Here is a 17,521-nt window from a genome sequence, read left to right as displayed (position 1 = left end):
TGATACCACATTTGGTGGAACGTTGCTTTGATGTCAAGGGCAATCACTCTCAACTCTCCTCGGGAGTTCAACACTTTTATCCATGTTTGGACCAAGAACTAACAGGCCTGACCAAAAACAAAGAGCAGATTATACCTTTGCAATTGCTGCTTGATAGTCCTATTAACAACCCTATGCATCATTTCAATGACAATCAAGATCTGTAGCAAGACGCTGGATTGGATTGGTCCTGCTTTTTCAGCACAAGGCAGACTTTGACAATTTTCCATATCGTCAGTGTTTTAGCTGTACTACAGCAGCTTGGCTAGGGGGTGCAGATAGTTCTGTAAGATTGTTAGTTTGTTATCAGCACCCAGTCCAACGTCTTCAGTCATTTTGTGATATCACATGATACGAATCAAATAGGTTGAATTTGATTGTCATTTATGATTCTGGGAACTCGAGGGAGGCGGAAATGGATCATCAACTCAGCACTTCTCGCTAAAGATAGATTTAAATTCTGCAGACTTGACTTTTGTACAAATGTGATAGGCTTTCCCATCATTGAAGATGGGGATATTTGTGGAGCCTCACCTCCAGTTATTTGATCCACCACCATTCACAATTGGATGCAGCCTGGACAGACTTTAATGCACTGATTGTGGGATCATAGTCCTGCGTGTACCTGCTTCCACTATTTGATATTCAAGTAGTCCGGGGTCATAGTTTTACCAGGTTCATACCTCTTTTGTAAGCATGCCCGATGCTACTTAGTCTCCATAAAACCTGTGCAATGGTCACTCTAGCCAATACTGTCAGAGGATTCACCATGAACACATAGCTGATGAGGACAAAGTCAAGTCGACTCTTCCCTGCTCTTACTCCCCTCACTACCTGTCACACTCAGTCGTGCAGCTATGCCCTTTAGGGGTCTCCCACCAGAGGGTACTGTCCTTGACACCATTTGTGCTTCCTCAAAAAGATGTTCAACACAAGCATGTGCTGATTCATTCATACAAGTTGGAGGTGGGGAGAAATAGACAGAAAAAGATTGCAAGAGCAATGGGAGCTCATGAGACCGTGAAGAGTGTGAGATAGTATGACAACGAGTGGATAAGACGACATGGTGATGTCTGGCTCGGTCATATGTAAGGAATCATACTTTTCAGACTGCTGCCGTATGTGTTTGAGGGACACCTCTCTAACTTTAGCATCAGCCTATAGATAATACGAAGGAGGATGATTCAGGGTTGACAGGTTAGGGTTTGCTATTTTTGTTCTAGCAACTAGCTCCATCCTAGATGGACTGTCCAGTTTCTTTCCATTGGTTAGATTTTGTAGCAATTTAATATTACAGAGGGACTTGCTAGACCATTTCAGAGACAGTGAAATGACATCCACAAAACTGTGCATCTGTGGAGTCACATGTAGGCCAAACAAGATAAAGGGGAAGATTTATTTTCCTGATATTTGTGGACCAGAAGGATTTTTACAATTGACAACGGATACATGATCATCGTTAAAGCTAACTTTTAAAGCCAGATCGTTTGAAATAAAAGTTCACTATCTGCCACGTTGGGATTTAAACTAAAGACCCCATTAGGCTGGGGATCAAAATTACTAGTCCATGAGATAGTACACTGTGGCATCACTTCCTCCTGCAGCTCCTAAACAATTTCTCAATATTTAATTATTTCCGTATGCTTTTACATTATTGTCTTAAATCAGCTATTCATTTAAAAAATATATTTTGCTCCAAGTCTATTTAGAGTTGTAATCAGTTTAACTGGATTCATATATCAGAACTGGAAGAATGTCACGTGAAAGAAATAATTAAAAATGCAGTCAGCACCAAACCACTGATTTTTAAGTAACTTTCCTTGAGCATGCTACCAACTCTAGTGAGAATTTTGCCTCTGTCGCTGAGCAGTGATATGGCAATTGTTCATAACATACTGTACTGAAGCTGGAGCAATTACATCAGACTGCCTGGGCAGCTTGATGACAATCAAGTTGAAAGATTTCACATACAACAAGGCAATTAAAAGCGATAATTTGCTCTACATACAATAAAAAATTGGGATATATAAGGGGAAGGTAGAAACTAAAATACTCAAAAACATCAAACTAATTTTAAAAATTTAGCCAAAAAGATCTAAATTATTTAATAGGATTCCACAGCAAAATTATTTTTTAGAACCAGTACAGTTATTCATCAGATTGAAAATCAATTACACCTGACTGTATGAGATGCTAATTTTCAATGGTATTTCTAATAGTGACATGGAAATGGAAATGAAGTTCTTGTTGATTTCAATGGCTTGGACAGAAAAACAGTGCAAGCAGCAGGGATAAACTGAAATTTCAAGTTTTCCACACTAATCAGCACATGTCCAACATCCTGAAATAAAAACAGAAATTGTTAGAGAAACCCAGCATGTCTGGCATCATTTATGGCAATAAAACAGAGTTTACCTTTCGATACCACTGACTCTTCTTAGGAAGTTAGACAAAGGCATGATTGAAAGTAAGCCAGGGAAGGAGAAAAAGTTGATAAAGGGGACCATGAGTAGGTGATAATCGATTGGCTACATTGAAAGCAGCCCACATCATTACAGGACCTGGGATCTGTGGATGGGTGAAGGACATGAAAGGTGGTGCTCATGCTCTAAAATTATTGAATTTTAGTCTTGAAGGCTACACAATCCTGAAGCAGAAAATGAGATGTTGTTCTTCCAGCTTGCACTGAGCTACACTGGTGTACTGCAACAGGACTTAGACAGAAATAGTGGCAGGGAACACAGTGGTGTGTTGAAGTGGTAGGGCAAATGGAAGCTCAGGTTCATTCTTATGGACAGAACATAGATGCCGCAAAGGGTCACCCAGTCTATTTTTCGGCTCCCCAGTTGTAAGCACCAAATACAATAGACTAGATACAACGAAGTATAGTAAATCACTGCAGCCCTGAATGGCATGTATGGATCTTGTATTTTGAGGGGGGGGATGGTGGGGGAGTAAATGGAAATATGTTATCATTTCTGCAATTGCATGGAAAAGAGCCATGCAGATGTGGGGAAATGCTAGGATGGAGGAATGGACTACAGTGTACTGGAGGAAATGGCTATTGCAGAATGCTGACAAGGAAGAGGAGGAGAATGCTTCTGGTGGTGACATCCTGCTGGAGGTTGCTAAAATGCTGGCTTATGATCCTTTGGATGCTGATGCTAGTAGAGTGGAAAGTGAGGACCGGGGTACACTATCTGTGTTGGGGGGGGGAGGAGAAAGGTGAGGGTAGAAATGTGGGAAATGGGTCAGACATAGCTAAGGGTCCTGTCAACTATACTGGCAGGGAATCTTTAGTTGAGAAAGAAGTGGGTCATTTCTGAGGCACCCTTGCTGTTGTGGCACCATCAGAACAGATGCCACTAAGAAACTTCTCTCCACAAGTCTATACTGACTGTCTATTGCAAAGTAAATGCCATGACCAATTAAGTAAGCTATTGTAAATTACTGTGCTGCTTTGGGTCATTACCTTTGGATCCATCCAGAATGCCTTCCAGGTAGCTGTACAATGATCGCATTCCCATTTGTAACAGAAGTTCATAACCATGATAAAGACTAATACAAAGAGCATAATCTCCTTCCACCATACCTCGTTGAGTTCCCTGAAACATTCATGAAAATTACATCAGTAGAATGAGAAGCACTTGATAGCACTTATTACCAACAGATGTCTACCATTGTAGGAATAGGTAATAGGCTTAGACAGTGTACATGATTTCAACTGGTAGGCTGAATTGTGTAGAACCTGCTGGGATGAGCAAGAATGAAGGCACAAGAGGAGTTTAATTGGCAGCATCTTACACATTAGTAGCAGGAGACTCGCTGCTTTGCTTAATTGCCCACATATATTATATAATTGCAATTTTATTTGCCATCCCAATTTACTGAAACTCAAAGACCTATTGTATCTTGGGTAATTCACCCAATGACAGCTGGTATAAAAACGAACTGCTGAAAAAAACTCTGCAAATCTAGCAGCATTTATGAAGAATTAACACTTCAAGTCCAATTTGATTCATCTTTAGAATGGAAGCGAGCTTAAAAAGATGCTTTTTATGCTGTGGAAAATGGGGGTAAGTGTAACAGATGTGAAAAGCACCTTATTGCTAAAGGCAAAGAGAGAGCTAATGGTAGTAGAGAAGGAAGGGATATAGATGAAAAGGTGTTAATAGTAGGTGCTCAGAGTAGAAAATAGGTTAACTCTGCCTATGCACAAACTACAGCTTGGGGGTGTCAGAATACACACGAGAAGAGTGGTGTAAGGAGTGAAGGAAGGAACCCGAATATTGTACAGTTTATGGTAACTGCAGAATGCTGACAGGGGGATAATGAAAGTGTATGTTTAGTGGTGATCCTGCTGGAATTGGCAGAGGACAATCCTTTGACAGCAGAGACTGCTGGGTGAGGAAATGAGTAGGGGAATATGATCACTGTTCTTTTCATTTTATATATTAATGATCTGGACGAAGCAACTGAGAGTATTCTGATTAAGTTTGCAGATGATACAAAGACACGTAGAGGGACAAACTGTATTGAGAAATCGAGGAGGCTGCAGAAGGGTTTAGACAGGTTAGGGCAAAAAAGTGGCAGATAGATTACAGCATGGGAAATTGTGTGTTCATGCATTTTGGTAGGAAGAATAGAAACATGGACTATTTTCTAAATGAGGAGAAAATTCAGAAGTCTGAAGTGCAAAGGGACCTGGGAGCCCTAATCCAGGATTCTCTCAAGGTAAACTTGCAAATTGAGTCAGTAGTTAGGAAGACAAATGTATTGTTGGCATTCATTTCAAAAGGACTATGACAGAATAGCAGGGATGTACTTCTGAAGCTTTATAAGGTCACATTTAAAATAATGTGAGCAAGTTTGGTCCCCATGCTTCAGGAAGGATGCACTGGCCCTGGAGCAAGTCCAGAGGAGGTTCACGAGAATAATTCCAAGATTGAAAGGCTTAAGACATGAGAAATGTTTGAGGACTTTGGTTCTGTACTCGATGGAATTTAGAAGGATGAGGGGGGATCTAATTGAAACATACAGAATACTGAACAGCCTGGACAGAGTGGACATTGGGAAGGACCTGAGGGCACAGCTTTAGAATAAAGGGAACACGTTTTAGAACAGAAATGAGGAGAAACGTCTTCAGGCAGAGAGTGGTGAATTTGTGGAATGCATTGCCACAGAAGGCTGTGGAGGCCAGGTCATTGAGTATAGCTAAGACACAGATAGATAGGTTCTTGATTATCAAGGGGATCAAAGGCTACAGGGAGAAAGCAGGAGATTGAAGTTGAGAAACTTTTCAGCCATGATTAAATGGCAAAGCAGATTCAATGGGCCCAATGTCCTAATTTCTGCTCCTATGTCTTATAGTCTTAGAGAGGGGAAGGGATGAGAGCAGAAGTGCAAAAAAAAAGTCAGTTGAGGGCCCTATCAACCACACAAAAAAAAGGTGGTGGTCGGGTGGGGATGTGGAGTTTCCTCAGTTAAGGGAAAAAACGACATATCAAAGGCACTCCTATAGAAGGTAGCATCATTGTAACAGATGTCACAGAGATGGAGAACCAAGAAAATGGGATAGAATTTTACAGGAAGCAGGACATAAGGAAGCATAGTCAATGCAACTGTGGCAGTGGATTTATAATGGATTTTAGTGGGCAGCCTATCCCCAAAAATGGAAAGAGAAATCAAGCCAGTGTCAGAGATGGATCAGGTGAAGGAGCAATCAGGAAGATGTACCAATAATGTTATTGAATGTAACAGTGAAACAGTTGTGGGAGTAGAACCAAGTAGAACTGAATTGTTCCAAATACCAATCAAAAGAGACAAGTATAACTGGGTCACATGCAGGTAGCCATAGTCAAACCTTTCTCTTTGACAAAGTGAAGCAAATTAAAGAAGAAACTGTTCAAAGTACAAGATCAACCAGGTCAAAGGTGGGTAGTGGTTGATGCAGATCCCTATCAGGCCTCTTTTCAAAGGAAAGGCAGACAGCATTCAGACCCTTCAGATTGGGAGTAGAGGTGTAGAAAGACTATGCAACTCTGGTGCAGAGGCAGCAACTGGAGTCAGAATCTAGAAACTATGAAACTGATGCAAAGCATCAGAAGAATGACAAATGCAATGGGAAGTGACTAGATAAGGAGAAATAAAATAGGGTCAAGATAGGAAGAAGCAACTTCAGGGGGACCGGGACAGATGGAAACAATGCATCTGCCTAGGCAGTGCTGTTTGTGGACTTTGGGAAGAACGTAGAAGAGGGCCTTGTGGGGCTGGGGAACAGTGAAGTGAAAAATTATGAAAGGAAGGTCTTCAGGAGATGATAGAGGTCAGCCCTGGAAATAAACTCCTCGAAGTTCAGTGGCAAATTCACAGGCTAAAGGGAAGATAGGAAGAAATGTTTCACTTGTGTCATTGTCCGGGGAGATCCCTCTTATCTGCCCTCAAAGCTTTCTGTCAGATGCAGAGTCAAAGCAGGTGATGTGTGGCTTCCCTGAAATACAGAGTTCTTTGGACTTCAAGGAAACAGAGTAACAGGGTACTGGATTGACATCGAGACTTCTTTTGTGTAAAAACGTGCTGAGCTGAAACTACAGGGCAGAGCCACAGGTAGGAAATTAAGAACACGGAAGCACTGGGCGTAAAATTTCAAGGGGTTGCATAAGCTGATATGCAGATAGACTGTCCACTAAAAAGTGACATCACAGATTAGTTACTAAGGACAGCACACTTAGGGAGCAGCCCTACTTCATCCTTCAGCAACAGAGGAGATATACCAGCTGGACTATGATATCTCAGACCCCAGTTAAACCTGCTGATGCAACCGACTGATTTGACTGAGAAGAATCTGCTCCCTGGGATTCAGAAAGACTTTTTGAAATGCCGGAGCAATAGAAATTTGGATCAGGAGATTCAAATTGCAGAGCTTCCTTAAAAATCCTGCAAGAGGAAATGCAGTACTGAACTGGTTGCCCCTTTAATATGTAAAAGCTCCTGCACAGCTTGCAGGTGAGAGACAGGCTTCTTGATTGCCATTGCCACATGACCTGGTGGTGAGCCCACATCACCCAAATTTACATTAGTTTGCCACCATATCCATGTTCAGCTCAATGTCATGGACCTAAGCCAGAGTCCCAATAACTTGCACACCTACCAGTATGTGCCACAATAGAGAACTAAACCCCATTCTTTCCACATACACTTAAGAGTGAATACACTTCTTCGTAAACACTTTTACAAATTGTGAGAAGATAATAAAGCTTAAAACAAAACATAACTACTTCTTTTAAAACACTACCAATCACCAATTGGAGATTGGTTCAAATTACATGCCCAACCCACCTTACCTTTACAATCAACGATGCTATTAATGCTGATAAAGGATGAATTTCAAGGTCAAAATCATCTCATTGTAAAGAAAGGTACATCATGCATTAATAAGAAAGAAACAAAGAAACTGCTTGAAAAGTCTGCAGGTGCAAAAGCATCTGTAGAGAGAAAATAGAGAATGTTTCAGGTTCAATAACCCTTTCTCAGAACTGATTTTAGACAGGAAAATGTAGGTACATCAATTCTGAAAATCAGCTCTGAGGAAGGGTCACTGAACACAAAATGTTAACTCTGCTTTCTCTCCACAGATGCTGCTAGACTTCTAGTTTTTCTATTTTTGTACTAGAAACATTAGGCCTTGCTCATGCAAGAGTACATTTTTAAAAATTATATACAGCATGATAATTCTTACTACCAAGCAACCTCGCTGGCATTGAAAATTAACTTATTTTTGAAATTCATGCTTGGAATATTGCCATTAGTATCGCTCATCAATAATTGTCCACGAGAAGGTGATCATAAGCCCGCTCTTTGAAACACTGCAGTCCAAGTGATGTAAATAAACGTAGTGTTGTATCATTAAAAAATGACACTAAAGGATTAGTTATACGTGCTATATAACTTATTAAATATGTTATGATGATAAAGAGTAGCTATTTACCATAATGTTTGCTGGAGGATTTTTTCTAAACTGTTCCCGTGACAGAACTATTTGATATTTGGTTAAATTTGCTATATCTTTATGAATTAGGGCTCCAGCCTTGAGGAGGCGCTGTGTAAATGACTCCAAGACCTACAATTAAAACATAGAACACACTCATTTTAATTAAGAAGTATTTTAAAATTTGCAACTTTATGAACAAAGTATTGTAGATCGCCAGCTAATAATATTAAGAGCTCAGAGCCAGTTGGTTCACAATCCAATCAGATAGCATCATTCTACTGCCATCAACATACTGTAGAAAACAGAATGCTGAATTGTTTCTTGAATTGCAACCAACCATTGGACAGATTGAAACCTATCTTCTCAATTTACTCAGCAACCAACTTGATCTTATCCTACAATATGTAATTACCAACTGTCAAGCTCTTCACATGGGCCTGTTAAAACAGCTGCTATTAAAACACCTCAATGGTTAGCCATGGGCAAATAAATGTGAAACTGTGTCCAGTTTCTCATTTGCTACGACATTCACAGCTTTCGTATTATAATATAGTTCAAGTAGTTGATTTAGCAAATTTGAATCCACCATCTTCTAGCACTGCTGTACTATTTTCAATTTATCCAAGAAATTCAGTTCATAGCCACCTGTTATTGTTTAGAACAAATTAATTATCTCAAGTTAATTAAAACACAGTCAGAGTTATACCAAGAAACAAGCCCTTCAGCCAAACTCATCCATGCAGAACAAGTTTCCTAAACTAACTAGTCCCATTTGCCTGTGTTTGGTGCATATCCCTCTAAACTTTTCCTATCCATGAACCTGGCCAAATGTCTTCTAAAATGTTGTAATTCAACCCGTTGCTATCACTTCCTCTGGCAGCTCATTCCGTATATCCACCACCCTCTTTGAGAACAAGTTGCTCCTCAGAACCCTTTTAAATCTCTCACCTCGCACCTCAAGCCCATGCACTTTAGTTTTGAATTCCTCTACCCTTGGCAAAAGACCTTGGCTATTCCTTTAATCTATGCCCCTCATGATTTTATAAACAGGGGCAGAAATGGCTGTTGGATGTTCTGTGGTTTAGATGTTTCAAAAGGAATAGAGGAGGTGGTAAGATGTGAGGGAGTGGCATTGCTAATCAGGGATAGTATCACAGCTGCAATAAGAGTTTGTTGAGGATGGTTTGTCTACTGAGTCAGTATGGATGAAAATCAGAATCAGAAAAGATGCAGTCACTTTATTGGGAGTCTTCTATACACCCTCCAACAGCAACAGAAACACAGAGGAGCAGATTGGGGGCAGAATTTGGAAAGGTGCAGAAGTAACAGGGTTGTTGTTATGGGTGACTTCAACTTCCTAAATATTGATTGGAACCTCCTTAGTGCAAATAGTTTGGATGGAACAGATTTTGTCAGGGGTGTACTGGAAGAATTCCTGACTCAATATGTAGATAGGCCAATTAAAGGGGAGGCCATGTTGGATTTGGTGCTTGGCAATGAACCAGGTCAGGTATCAGATCTCTCGGCGGGAGAGTATTTCGGTGACAGGGATCACAAATCCCTGACCTTGACTATAGTCATGGAAAAGGAAAGGAGCAGAGGGTATGGGAAAGTATTTAATTGGGGGAGGGGGAATTACATGCTATTAGGCCGGAACTGGGGAGCATAAATTGGGAACAGAGATTCTTAGGGAAATGCACAACAGAAACGTGGAGGGTGTTTACGGAGCATTTGCTGTGAGTGCTGGACTGAGCCCCACTGAGGCAAGGAAGGGATGATAGGGTAAAAGAACCTTGGATGACAAGAGATGTGGAACATCTAGTCAAGAGGAAAAAGGAAGATTACTTAAGGTTGAGGATGCAAGAATCAGACAGGGCTCTAGACAGCTAGAAGGTAGCCAGGAAGGAACTGAAGAATGGACTTAGGGGAGCTAGAAGGGGGCATGAAAAAGCCTTGGTAAGTAGGATTAAGGAAAACCCCCAAGGCATTCTATACTTACGTGAGGAACAGGAGGATGGCCAGCGTGAGGGTAGGGCTGATCAGGGATAGTGGAGGGAACTTGAGCCTGGAGTCAGAGGGGGTAAGGGAGATCCTTAATGAATATTTTGCTTCAGTATTCACTAGTGAGAGGGACTTTGTCGTTTGTGAGGACAGCATGAAACAGGCTGATATGCTTGAACAGTTTGAAACACGAGGATAGAAAAGTCCCCTGGGCCAGACAGCATATATCCAAGGTTACTACAGGAAATGACTGCTGCGCCTTTGGCGATGATTTTCCCATCCTCACTGTCCACTGGAGTCATACCAGATGATTGGAGGATGGCAAATGCTATTCCATTGTTCATGAAAGGGAATAGGGATAACCCTGGGAATTATAGACTAGTCAGTCCTATGTCGGTGGTGAGCGAATTATTGAAGAGGATTCTGAGAGACAGGATTTATGATTAATTGGAAAAGCTATGTTTGATTAAAGGTAGTCAGCAAGGCTTTGTCGGGGGCAGGTCATGCCTCACAAGCCTTCGTGAATTCTGAGAGGATGGGATAAAACATATTGATGAAGGTAGAGCCGTGAGGTCCAAGTCCATAGATCCCTCAAATTTGCCACTCAAGTTGATAGGATTGTTAAAGCGACATATGGTGTGTTGGCTTTCATTTGCAGGGGGATTGAGTTTAACAGCCATGAAGTTATACTGCAGCTCTATAAAGTATTCGTTAGACCACACTTGGAATATTGTGATCAATTCTGGTTGCCTCATTATAGAAAGGATGTGGAAGCTTTAGAGAGGGCACAGGGGAGATTGACCATGATGCTGTCTAGACTGGAGGGCACGTCTTATGAAGAAAGGTTGTGGGAGCTAGGGCTTTTCTCATTGGTGTGAAGAAGGATGAGAGGTGACTTGATAGAGGTGTACAAGATAATGAGAGGCAAAAATACAGTGGATAGCTAGAGACATTTTCCCAGGACAGAAATAGCTATCTCGAGGGGGCATAATTTTAAGGCAATTGGAGGAAGGTTTAAGGGAGATGTCAGAGATAGGTTCTTTACATATAAAGAGTGGTGGACACATGGAATGCACTGCCGAGTGGTAGTGGAGTCAGATACATTAGGGGCATTTAAGCAACTCTTGGATAGGCACATAGATGATAGCAAATGAAAGGTACATAGGTTAGCTTGACCTTAGAGTAGGATAAAAGGTAGGCACAACATTGTGGGCCAAAGGGCCTGTATTGTGCTGTACTGTTCTATAAACCTTTATAAGGTCACCCCTCAACCTCCTATGCTCCTCCTCCAAGAAAAGTTCCAGCCTATCCAGCCTCTCCATATAACTCACTCGACATTCCAGTCTCTGTAACATGCTTATAAATATTTTTACACCCTTTCCAGTTTAATAACATCTTTCCTATGACCAGAATTGTATACAGTTATACAGTTCTCTAAATGTGGCCTTACCAATATCTTGTACATACAACAGCAACTACAAAATTAGTTATTACTTTTTAGGAACATTTGAAACAATATATTCAGCAAAGGAGTCTGGGAAACAAAGTTAGAACAGCAACAATATAAGGCACTTAAAAGTTATAATTAGAAAGCTCATTTCATCTCAAAATATATGAATTTAAAAAACTGTTTCCTAGGCTTTGTTTTTCTGTATAGAGCATACACCAGAAAAATCAAGGATATAAATTGATTGGCAACCTGATATAAAAACAACAGTGCTATCTTCATAAATTGTTGGGAGTAATTGCAAAACAAAAGGATTGGGATGGGAGAATTGGGTTGTGCAAAATTAAGCAGCAACTAACATTTGCGAGGACTATAAAGTACAATTGAAAACAATAGAAAATTATACGATGGGGGAAAGAGACCAGGAGAAAGGTAGATTTCAAATGAAATTGATCATACGGGTAGAAAAAACTTCTCACATAGATGTGGACACATTCAATAGAGGCATACATACATAAGCTGTGAGCCACAAAAAAAGTAGAAAGGCAGCAATTTCACCAAAAAATTATGCATTCAAATGCGAAGTACATTTAAAATAATACGAATTTGAAAGTTCATTGCAAGACAGAACAATAACACTGAAAATAGCAGAAACACAGCTTAATGAAAAGGGTATTACGCATCAGATTTTGCAGTCAGTAATGAAAAATGGGTACTCAGGAATAGATGTTCATTGCTGTCCTCAAATCTAGCAATTTCTATAGCAAGAAATATAGTGTCTCATCATGTGGAGAACTGCAGAATTTTTCAATGGAGATTGCAATGTGCAACTGCTGTAATGTCATACTCCTCAATCACTTTCAAGAATTTTCACTAAAAGAAAATAAAAAGCACATCAAACTACCTTTTAAACATTTTTTGTACAATACAGATTGAGATGCACAGACAGGGTTAAGATAGATAATGAAAGCTTATGAAAATGTTAAAAAGGATATTTAACAATGCATTACAATTATACTTTATTTTCTCCCCCACAGATCGCTTATCCAATAATAGTTGTTACCTAAATGACTATTTAAATCCAGTTACTTCTGACTGAACTGGGTTTAACATTTAGTGAGGCTTTAACAGCATTAGAGAATGGATAGGGAAATGGTCTCATATCGATTAAATTTGTGATTTCTGAGTTAGGGAGAGTGGGTAAGGAGTCCATTGCAGATCCCGTGACAGCAATGAGAGGCAGACTCCATTACAAATTTCCATATTAATCTGCACTTGCATTACATCCTGAAATGGTGCCAATTTTAAGAGTTTCAACAAACATTGACAATTCTGTAGCAAAAAACAAAAAACAAGAGCATTAATCGCTTGCTTAATAGAATAAATCTAATAGATGATTTCCAAAAGATGTAAAGCGTGGTCGCCCATAAAAGATGTAAAGCGTGGTCCGACAAGACATAGGAGTGAAAGTAGGCCATTCAGACCATCTTGGTTTGACTACTTTAGACAACCTTCCTGTTTTTATACCCAACTCCTTCAAAATAAAGATCGACATCCTATTTGCCTCCTGTATTACCTGCTGAACCTGTATGCTAGCTTTTTGTGATTCATGTTTGAAGACCCCCCACGTCGCTCTGTAATGTAACACTCTGCAGTCGTTTTTAACCATTTAAATAATATTCTGCCTCTCTGTCCTTCCTATCAAAGTGCATTGTATTCCTTCTGCCAAGTTAACCTGTCTAAATCCCTCTAAAGACTAATGTCAGCCTCACCACTTGCCTTCTCAATATTTTTGCGCTGTGCACAAACGTGAAGATATATGCTCACTTACAAGTCCTTAATACACATTTTAAATACAGGAAAGGAATGTCTGAACAGGATAAAGGGACCAATTTTATCCTTAGGATCAATTATCTTTCAGACAAAGGAAATTTTCGGACTTCAAATACACTTACCCTATAGATCCATCCGGACCATTTAGAAAAGATTCTGCATGGCCCACATGGACCTAAAAGTGAAGTACTTTTCCCCCTAAAGGGCCTGAACACACCTGTAGACAGGCAGAGTTTGGGATCTTTGGAAGCAAAACATTTAGGTTTATTCTGGCCGAGCGAAGTTTTTTTTAAAATCAAAGTGCCTGAACTGTGCAAAGGTTCGTTTGGGTTTGCTTTTGAAAAGACCTTTGGTTTTGAGGTCTTGTTTGTTTTCAGATGTGCAAATAAAAAAAATACATGACCTGAAACACTAGCCCTGCACTGATCACTGTGGCAGCCCACGAGTTATGGGTTGCAAACTGAAATGACTCCCCTATCCCAACTCTCTGCCTTCTGTTAGTCAGTCAATCTTCTCTCCTCTCGAATATATCAGCCCTAAACCCACTATTAAGTCTAATGCATGATTTCGGATTGAACACCTTTTGAAATTCTAAAGGGTTCTTCTTTACCTATTCTGTTTGTTACCTCCTCAAAGTTTAATGCGTTTGTCAAGCACACTTTTCCCTTCATGAAACTGTGATAGCGTAAACTTCAGATGCTTAATAATTTTTCATAGATTGAAAGAAGCAGCAATAACTGTCCAGAATAAACTATTAAGGGACAAGTACAAATGGTTTTGCAGGGATTGAAAGAAATTAACCTTAGCTGTGAGGAGTCGTCAAAGGTACACAAATAAAACTGTTTAAAACAACTGCTTGATAAATGCTGCCTTAGGCCACAAGGACAAATGATTGCCCTGCATAAGAATTTCTGAAGTTGCCTGCAGGAAAGTGGAGTCTTCAAAACAGACAGTCAATGCCAAATGTCACAAGGAACAATAAAGCTTCTTCTGCTAAGAATGCGAGCTGCAGGCTTTATAGTTCCGGAGGAGTAGGTAAACATTTTGGATGAAAGAATCTAAAGGATCATCAATAATGTCGCAAACAAACTTGAAGGATGCAAAACTGTATAAGAATCTGTACGCTTAAATGGTAAGGTCCTGGGGAGTGTTGCTGAACAAAGAGATCTTGGTGTGCAGGTTCATAGTTCCTTGAAAGTGGTGTGTCAGATAGCTAGGATAGTGAAGACGACGTTTGGTATGCTTTCCTTTATTGGTCAGAGCATTGAGTATGGGAGTTGGGAGGTCATGTTGCAGCTTCACAGGACATTGGTTAGGCCACTGTTGGAATATTACATACAATTCTGGTCTCCTTCCTTTCGGAAAGATGTTATGGAATTTGAAAGGATTCAGAAAAGATTTACAAGGATGTTGCCAGGGTTGGAGGTTTGAGCTGTAGGGAGAGGCTGAATAGGCTGAGGCTGTTTTCCCTGGAGCGTCAGAGGCTAATGAGTGACCTTATAGAGGCTTACAAATCATGAGGGGTATGGATAGGAAAAATAGACAAGGTCTTTTCACTGGGCTGGGGCAGTCCAGAACTAGAGGACATAGGTCTAGGGTGAGAAAGGAAAGATTTAAAAGGGACCGAAGGGGCAAATTTTTCACGCAGAGGATGGTGCATGTATGGAATGAGCTGCCAGTGTGGAGGAGGCTGGTACAATTAGAACATTTAAAACACATCTGGATTGGTATATGAATAGGAAGTGTTGAGAGAGATATGGGCCAGGCGCTAGCAAATGGATATCTGGGTGGCATGGACGAATTGGACCTTAGGGTCTGTTTCCGTGTTGCACATCTCTATGACTCTCGAATTCAACTCCAGGATTCCTTGGGAGCAGAACTCCAGAAAGCAATACTGCACCAAGCCCTGGACATCCAGAGACAGACGCTATTGGTTGGAATTGTAGCTAAATTCCACCATTGATCAGTAATAGCCAACTTGGATTGAGACTCTTAACTTGCTTACTTGAGTCGTCTTATTTTGGTCACTGTATGCAATAAAGTTTAGATAATTGTTTCAGGTGTTTAATTGTCTGAGATTTCCTAATAAGTATCCGAATTAAAGGTATCTTGTAGTAATTTACACACAAAGCCTTGCTGACACTATCACCACATTACGTATTTCTAAATATTCTGCCAATACCTCCTTCATAACACACTAACATTTTCCTAATGACTTTTTTAAAGTCAATTAGCCAAACTTATCAGTTTCTTTGTCACTTCCCTTTTTTGAGTAAGAACATTACAGTTTCCAAACCTCCGGGACCGTTCGAGAATCTAAGAAAACTTGAAAGTTTTATTATAAAAGTGCATCTGCTATCTCTGTTACATCTTCCTTTAATAACTTAAGATGCAACCCATCAGGTCAGCTTTTAGTCCCATTAGTTGCCCTGGCAATTGTTCTCCAGCAATAGTTCCTGAATTTTTGTACTGTCCCTCAAATGGGATTTAAAATTTTATTGTGTTGTGATTATTACCCCCTTGAGGATCCTTAACTATGAGATCTCTTATCAATCCCATTCATTACATATTGTTAGATCTAAAGTAGCCTGTTCCTGGTTATGTTGTGCATAAACTGTTCTACGAAACAATCCCTGATGCATTCTACAAATTCCTTTGCCATGTTACCCTTGCAAATCTGATTTGTCCAGTCAATACCCAGATTAAAGTCACCCATGAAAATTCAAGAGCGCTTACATGCCTCCATTATTCCACTGCCCTACAGTATGGCTAGTCTTCAGTTCCCACCCATGACATCCTTCCCTTACTATAGCTTATTTCCACATCATTATCTATTGCACCCATATCATACTCACCACTGTACTGATATGTTCCTTTATTAACAACACACCCCACTATCCTTTCCTTTTGGCCCACTGTTCCAGAACGTCAAATATTCTTGAACATTCAATTTCCAGACCAGGTCACCCTTCAGCCATGTCTCTGTAATAGCCGTATTTATTTATCTCTATTTTTGCCATCGACTCATCAATCTTGTTACAAATGCAATCAGATAAAGAGCCTTAAACTTTGACTTCTAATTACTTATTCAATTCTAAATTCTGCGACACTCCACTATATTTTCTGTCCCAACACATGCAATCACTCATCCCCTCACTACCCTGCACTCCTGTCTACAACCCTCGTTATATAATTTGCCAGGATATTTGATATATTTCAAATGAAAGCCATACTAACAGAGCTCTGAATAGTGCCCAGTAGTGCCAGTGTCCCATGATTGGCTCTCTAGTTCTCTACACAAATCTTTGAGCCACACATTTACCTCTCTAACCTATTCAGCTTACAGCAATCTGCACATGGCTCAGACAGTAAACTGGACAATATTACCTTTGTGTTTGTGCTTTTTGATATAGCACCGAGCTGCTCAATCTCTCAGCAGAACCTCTTTCCTACTTCTACCCAAGATTTAGTACATTGTTCTACGTGTGAACAGTGCATTATTTTCAAATAACGAGCATTTCATTCAGACTAAAATAATTTCTCACATTCTTTCCTTAATGCTTATAATACAGATTAAAATTTCAAGTTTGGTCCCACTAAGTGGGCAGCACGGTGGCACAGTGGTTAACACTGCTGCCTCACAGCGCCAGAGACCCGGGTTCGATTCCCGCCTCAGGTGACTCTCTGTGTAGAGTTTGCACGTTCTCCCCGTGTCTTTGTGGTTTCCTCCGGGTGCTCCGGTTTCCTCCCACAATCCAAAAACAAAATGTGCAGGTTAGGTGAATTGGCCATGCTAAATTGTCCGTAGTGTTAGGTGAAGGGGTAAATGTAGGGGAATGGGTCTGGGTGGGTTGCGCTTCGGCGGGTCGGTGTGGACTTGTTGGGCCAAAGCGCCTGTTTCCACACTGTAAGCAATGTAATGTAATGTAAACTCCAGAAAAATATTATGTACAATTAGAAATCAATTTTAAATTTTGTTTCAAGCAGGGGACAAAAGGGCAGTCCAGGACCAGAACTTGCAAAGGACAAAGGTTATCTGAAAATGGAATGGTAAACAAGCAGCAGTTCCATTGATGACAGCAGATGGGAGTACTACCAGAGAGCATGGTGATCACACAAGGTGAAAGAATAAGCTGAACCCTGGAACAGAATAGCAGAGTGCTACTGTGTAAAGCAATTGATCAGGGAAGAGAGTAAATTTTACATTTAAG

The 17,521-nt window shown here is 40.3% G+C and overlaps 1 protein-coding gene across 9 annotated transcripts in view; it reads right to left on the bottom strand.

The window, feature by feature from the left end:
* Positions 1-17,521, bottom strand: part of fancm (FA complementation group M) — a 172,992-nt gene that overhangs the window by 112,069 nt on the left and 43,402 nt on the right. For 8 of the 9 annotated variants that reach the window (XM_043697331.1, XM_043697332.1, XM_043697329.1 and 5 more), the window contains 2 exons: positions 8,027-8,158; positions 3,512-3,644 (listed from right to left, as the gene is read on the bottom strand). In XM_043697331.1, coding sequence (XP_043553266.1) covers positions 3,512-3,644; positions 8,027-8,158 — 265 coding nt within the window. Of the gene's footprint in view, positions 1-3,511; positions 3,645-8,026; positions 8,159-12,156; positions 12,348-17,521 lie in introns of those variants that run through there. The other variant, XM_043697324.1, reaches the window with a different exon arrangement.

The sequence above is a fragment of the Chiloscyllium plagiosum genome, chromosome 10, assembly GCF_004010195.1.
Source record: "Chiloscyllium plagiosum isolate BGI_BamShark_2017 chromosome 10, ASM401019v2, whole genome shotgun sequence".
Lineage (NCBI taxonomy): Eukaryota > Metazoa > Chordata > Chondrichthyes > Orectolobiformes > Hemiscylliidae > Chiloscyllium > Chiloscyllium plagiosum.
Note: the sequence above shows the minus strand (reverse complement) of the source record. Positions and strands in the feature narration are given on the sequence as shown.